Source organism: Aquarana catesbeiana, linkage group LG08, assembly GCF_042186555.1.
Source record: "Aquarana catesbeiana isolate 2022-GZ linkage group LG08, ASM4218655v1, whole genome shotgun sequence".
Taxonomy (NCBI): Eukaryota; Metazoa; Chordata; class Amphibia; order Anura; family Ranidae; genus Aquarana; species Aquarana catesbeiana.
In genome coordinates, this window is record NC_133331.1 from 30,533,530 (window position 1) to 30,540,673 (window position 7,144).

The 7,144-nt window shown below is 33.2% G+C and overlaps 1 protein-coding gene across 1 annotated transcript in view; it reads left to right on the forward strand.

Annotated features, from left to right (window-relative positions):
- Positions 1-6,082, forward strand: part of NKX6-2 (NK6 homeobox 2) — a 6,993-nt gene extending 911 nt beyond the window's left edge. The window contains exons 2-3 of the mRNA XM_073595666.1: positions 2,660-2,832; positions 5,228-6,082. Of these exons, the coding sequence (XP_073451767.1) occupies positions 2,660-2,832; positions 5,228-5,476 (422 nt within the window). The 3' untranslated portion in view covers positions 5,477-6,082. The remainder of the gene's footprint in view (positions 1-2,659; positions 2,833-5,227) is intronic.
- Positions 6,083-7,144: the final 1,062 nt, after the last annotated feature.

A 7,144-nucleotide genomic window follows, 5' to 3' on the forward strand; every position in this document is an offset into this window, starting at 1 on the left:
AGGAAGACCACCTATAGGGATCATACATAGAAATATACAGGCAGGAAGACCATATACTACACTTCATATGGATCTCTGCTCTCTCTCTCTCTCTCTATATATATATATATACAGGCAGGAAGACCATAATGCACTTCTATAGGGATCATAACATAGCAATATACAGGCAGGAAGACCATGTACTGCACTTAGGGATTTTATATAGAAATGTCCAGGCAGGAAGAATATATACTGCACTTCTATAGGGATCTATACATAGCAATATCTAGGCAGGAAGTCCATATACTACAGTTCTATAGGGATTATATATATATAGCAATGTCCATGCAAGGCAGGAAGAATACATACTGCACTTTTATAGGGATCATACATAGCAATAGGCAGGAAGTCCATACTGCAGTTCTATAGTGATCATATATAGCAATACACAGCCAGGAAGACTATGTATTGCACTTAGGGAGATTGCGAGATATATATATATATATATATATATATATATATATATATATATCGCAATGTCCAGGCAGGAAGAATATATACTGCACTTTTATAGGGATCATACATAGCAATATCCAGGCAGGAAGTCCATATACTACAGTTCAGGGGTCATATATATGTCCAGGCAGGAAGACCATAATGCACTTCTATAGAGATCATACATAGCAATATACAGGCAGGAAGACCATGATGCACTTCTATAGGGATTATATATATATATAGCAATGTCCAGGCAGGAAGAATATATACTGCACTTCTATAGGGATCATACATAGCAATATCCAGGCAGGAAGTCCATATACTGCAGTTCTATAGTGATCAGGCAGGAAGCTATGTCCAGGCAGGAAGAACATATACTGCACTTCCATAGTGATAGAGCTTTCCAGATAGGAAGACCATATACTGCACTTATAGATATACATAAGACTTTTCAGGCAGGAAGAACATATACATTTTCATAGGGATCATATATAGCAATATTCAGGCAAAAAGACTCGTACTGCATTTCTACATTTATTTAATCTCTAATTTAAAATCCATGGGCTTTTTTTTTTCAACTATTCAACTATATATATATATATATAGCAATGTCCAGGTGCGAAGAATATATACTGCACTTCTATAGTGATAGAACTTTCCAGACAGGTAGAACATATACTACATTTCTATAGGGATCACATATAGCAATATTCAGGCAAAAAGGCTAAATACTGCATTTCTATACTTAATTATTCTCTCATTTAAAATCCATGGGCTTGTTTTTTTTTCAACTATGCAACTTTCCAAGCAGAAAGACCATGCACTTCTACCGAAAACATACATAGCACTTTGCAGGCAGGAAGACCATATACTGCACTTCTATATGAATCATATATAGCAATATTCCGGCAGAAAGGCCATGCGTTGCAATTCTATAGAGGTCATATATATATATATATATATATATATATATATATATATATATACATAACGAATTCTACATTTATTCTTACTTAATGTTTCTACTGTAGCACTCCATGGACTTGTCTTTTTTTCCCACTGAAACTTTCCAAGCAGAAAGCCCATGCACTGAAATTCTATAGAAAACATACCTAGCACTTTGCAGCAAGGAAAACCGTAAACTGAACTTCACTGATCATACATAGCACGTTTTTGATTATTCAGTTTTCTACTGCTAAACTCTATGGGCTTGTCTCTTTTTCCAACTATAACTTTTCAGGAAGAAAGACCATGCATTGCACTTCTATAGAGATCATACATCTTTGCAGGCAGGAAGCCCAAATACTGGAAGTGATCATATTTGGCACATATATATTAATCATTTTTATATTCATTGAACTTCATGTACTTTTCTATTTTTTCCCCCTATTTAACTTTTCAGACGTAATAGTCTACTATGTATGATCAGTGCTACCTATAATTACTGCATTTCTACAGTGATCATACATAGCACATATCCATCCATTCTTCTATTGGTTGGACTCCATGAACTTGTGTGTTCACACTTTAGCTTTCCAGACAGGAATACCAGGCACTACACTTACACTGATCATATACAGCCCTTATTTCTTTTTTTTTTGCTACTGGTTGAACTCCATGGGGTTTTCTTAAACAAGTCTCCAGGCTGGAAGATCATGCATTTCACTTGTACACAGATCATACTCTCTTCTAGGGCCTTACTGGAGTCAACATATGCAGTAAAGTCTCACAACTCCCCTGAAGAGTATAAAGGTGACATTGCACCTTCTACTAATTACACTTCAGTATTATCTGTTATCACTTAACAGTATGTTATTATCTACATTATAGTGCACAAATCAATTAGCTGCAACAAAGAATATTCCTAATAGGAAAATGGTGCAAATAAAATATAAGTTCCTCTCTGTTGCCTCCTAAATTGATTTATTAGCAGGAAAGCGTTTTCACACTTGTGAACGTTCACTTAGTAAACAAGGTGAAGCTGTGCCCTTCAGTAATCCAATCATGTGCAAAAGTCTTGTTTTATTTTAATTTGCACATTGGATATTCAAAATGATCAAAGCCTCATTTTATTCACTAAACTTAGTAATCATTAGAACTCTCTTAGTAAATCGCTCTCACATGTTTTCTGTGCTGTAGGTGAAATGACTGTATGTAAGACGTCTTTGGTTGATCATTGCAGGCCAGGCTGGGATGATGCTGGATAAAGACGGCAAAAAGAAGCACTCCAGACCCACATTCTCAGGACAGCAGATTTTTGCTTTGGAAAAGACATTTGAACAGACCAAATATCTGGCAGGTCCGGAGAGAGCTCGCCTGGCCTACTCCCTGGGCATGACAGAATCTCAGGTCAAGGTAAGAGCTGGACCTCACATTGCACTGTATGGATCTGACAGGTTTATACAAATAAGCATCTATTCCATATCCATATCCATAGGATTGCGTTATAGAAGGGCCACATGTAAACAACTGTCACAAAGTGGAAATAGTAAACCATAAAGTCTCAAAACAAATTCTCAGATGTTTGTATTAATAATTTAAGAAGAAGAGCAACTGCTAGAAACAGGGAACTTTATCATAACACACACACACACACACACATATATATACATATATATATATATATATATATATATATATATACACACACACACACTTATAGAAACGTTTAATTATTATATTAAGCCCAGTTAAGAGACAATAAAATACAGCAATGTAAAATACAGAATGGTGTATATATTCATTCTATAGCCATCGAGGATAGAATCTTCACACAACTGTGTAATTATTCACATTAATTATCTGTATGTAAGAAACACATTTATGTTCACTTTGCATGCCCAATCATGTGCAGTTTAAATAAGTAAACAGGAATTTTGTTTTTCACATGATTGGATCAAAGTGAATATTTTCAACTTCTAGTAAACATAATTGTCACTGCGAGGTGAGCACTGTAGTGTCTGTGATTCTTGTTGAATGAAAACAAAACAAAAAAATTATATATTATATATATATATAAAATATAAATATAATATAAATTTATATATATAATATATATAAAAAATCGTACACATACTTAGAATTTTATATACATTTTATATACATTTTTAACTCTCATCACATGTGCATTGTTCTGTTAATTATTTGCGAATGCTTATTTAAAAACCTGTTAACTTGTGTTTTTCTTTTCTAACATTATTCATAATCTGATTCTCAGTTCCTATGCATCTTTTAAACAGAATTTAAACTAAATAATTTTAATGCGTTCACCAATATATGTATATACGATTTATACCTTAAAAATAGTCATGTTGCAGCTGAGCTTATTGAATCATTTTACATATTTTTAATTTAATCCGACAAGTACTTGTAAACCAGCACTTGTGTATATTACACAGTGCATTTAGCCAGTTTACAGGATACACGCATTACTGACCTTGTTTTGTCAGACATTTTATATTGTATCATTATCTGGGCGTCAAGAAACAATGTAGTAGCGTGAGAAAAGAATGCAATATGAAACATTGTTGAATTTAGCTATTCACATTTTAAATTGAGGTTGGATTTTCGAATCTATATGTTTGTAACATACCCGTATAAATGTCTAAATACATACACAGATACGTATCACACACACACACACACACACACACACACACACATTAGGAAGTCTAAATGCAAACATAAATAAAAAAGGCACACATATAAACATAAATACATAAAAATACACAAACTTATAAATAACTAAAAACACATACATGCTAAAACAAGCAGATAAACATACATACAAAATACACCGACATATATTCATATCTAAATACATAACTAAATACAGACACTTAAATATCTAAATTTATACATACAATTACACACAAGAGTATTGTGTGGGGTTATAGTGATACCAATAAATTGCATCTGTTAAAAGTTATACTATGTGAATACAATAAATCACAAAGTGTTTCATATTACATTTATAAATAGTAGGGGACAATATTGTGTGGAGTCATAGTGATACTCGATAGTATATGTTGCTGTTATTATTTATATATGTGCCAGTCAAATTACTAATCTTTAATACTAGAATTATAGATTAGTATTCTATAACTGTAGTATACAATTACAGATTACAATTATCTAATAATTCTAATATTAGAGAAGATAGATAGATAGATAGATAGATAGATAGATAGATAGATAGATAGATAGATAGATAGATAATTGGCTGCACAGCTGCACCAGATTTTGCACCCTTCAGTTTTATCTATCTATCTAACTTCAGCTTGTTCAATTAAGCGTTGACAAAAAAAAAAAAAAACACACAAACTAGAAAACTAGAAGCTCATTGGTTTCTATGCAGAGCTGTACTAGATTTTGCACTTTCCGATTTTAGTAAATCAACCCCATCATGTGTTTTATTTAACACACACATTTATCTATCTATCTATCTATCTATCTATCTATCTATCTATCTATCTATCTATCTATCTATCTATCTATCTATCTATCTATCTAATCTTACTGTAATCAGACAATAGTTTGCGAAATGAGGACTTTGTTGTGTTGTGTGTGTTTTTTTAATCTTTGTGTACTTTTATTTATTTATATACAGAAATGAAAGTATGCGACATGTATGAAACATTATTAGTTTGTTACACTTAGTTGTGGAACCGATATAGAATGACAGGGTACTGAGATTCCCCAGTGTATAAATAATAATAATAAAATAATAATAATTTCTCTCTTTGCCTAGGTGTGGTTTCAGAACCGCAGGACCAAATGGAGGAAGCGACATGCGGCAGAGATGGCCACAGCCAAGAAAAAGCACGATTCGGAGACGGAGAAGATGAAGGAGAGTTCGGATAATGAGGACGATGATGAATACAACAAGCCCCTAGATCCGAACTCCGACGACGAGAAAATCTCCAGGTTGTTGAAAAAGCACAAAAGCACAAACTTGAACTTGCTGAGCCCGTGCAGCAATAACTCGGACACCTTGTGATCCACAAGAAGAGACTTGTGACTCCTCTAAATCTCCCCCCCCCCCACACCCTAAGGACCTCTCCCAGCCCCCCCAAAAACAAGCGCTTTACAAGCTGAAATGACCAGGGTATTCCAATTATAAATAAGAGTTGTAAGTGTATGTTTAAAGTGCTATGTGTTGTACAGCTGAAAATGTATGTTGAGATGTATATAATTTTTTACAGAATAAGTTATAAAAATGATCTTATTGCTCCTGTATATTGGGCTAAAAGGGACCGACTATAGGGGGTCACGACGACCCCCCCAAATATCCACTCTGTAATTACAGCACCGCTCACACCCAGATCTATATATATATATAAACACACTTTGTTACTTTTTTGTACAGCTGCTTTTCCTCCTACTTTGTATATATCAGATTACACAATTTTGTGGTGTGTTTTTTCCCAATGCAGAAAAAAAGCTCTTGAAGTTTTCCACATTGACACTCCAGCCAAAAAAAAAGAGATGAAAAAAGAGATACCAAAATAATGGTTTATTTGAGTTGGATTAAAATATTGTCCTCCAGTTACTGGAAAAAAAAACTTTGTATATTCAATAAATTATTTAACAGATTCTCCATAAATCTGGCTTGTCTTTATATATTTTTTTTAGAAAATAATGTTTGTACATAAAAACATTATTACTATATTATTATTGCCATTATTATTACCACTATTATTTACAACATATATTATTACCACTATTATTTACAACATATATTATTACCACTATTATTTACAACATATATTATTACCACTATTATTTACAACGTGTATTATTACCACTATTATTTACAACGTGTATTATTACCACTATTATTTACAACGTGTATTATTACCACTATTATTTACTGAACATATTACTATAATTTGCAAAAAAGGCAACTAAAACTTCCGGGAAATTCTTAAAATAATTTAATGAAAAAGAACAGATTTTTAAAAAATCATAAACCAATTTTAAGTAGCGGAATCTAAAATATTCTGATTTTTTTTTTTTGCAGATTTACATTGTATAGGAAATCAATAGATGTTTTTGCTTAAAAACGTTGTTTTTTTCTTTCTTTCATACTGTAATGTATTTTGTAGTGGATAAGCAGGTCATGCATGCTATTTCAGTGAGATATTGGCAGTGTATGTTAAATCGGCACACAGATCTGCGATGCTGTGGTTACTGTTGAACCACAAGTTTCAGCATGCCCTGCCAGTCCATGGTGCCCCTGGTCCCCCGAGCCTGGCACAGGTGTGAATGGGGACTGTTGTTTGGCGGATGATGATGGAATGGATCCTTCCTTGTCATTGATTAGCGGTGATTGTACACCTGCCCTGTCCTTTGTATAGACACTGACCCGGCAAATCGACTTTCTGGGACCTCGGAACTAGATTTACCAACTCCTGAGAGTGTGACTGCAATTCAATTAGGATTCCGATAAGGAAGATTACCTCTTATTTTTAATTTTTAATATAAATAAGGTATATAACGGCTTGTTACTTAAATATTACTCATAATTTTATTTTATTTTTTGCTTATTATTTTAAAGGTTGCTACTAATTGTACTTGCTCGAGTACAATTAGTAGCAACCACCAATGCTTTAGTGTAACAGCAGTATTTATAATGATAATTTGTATACCTATAAATTATAGGGCT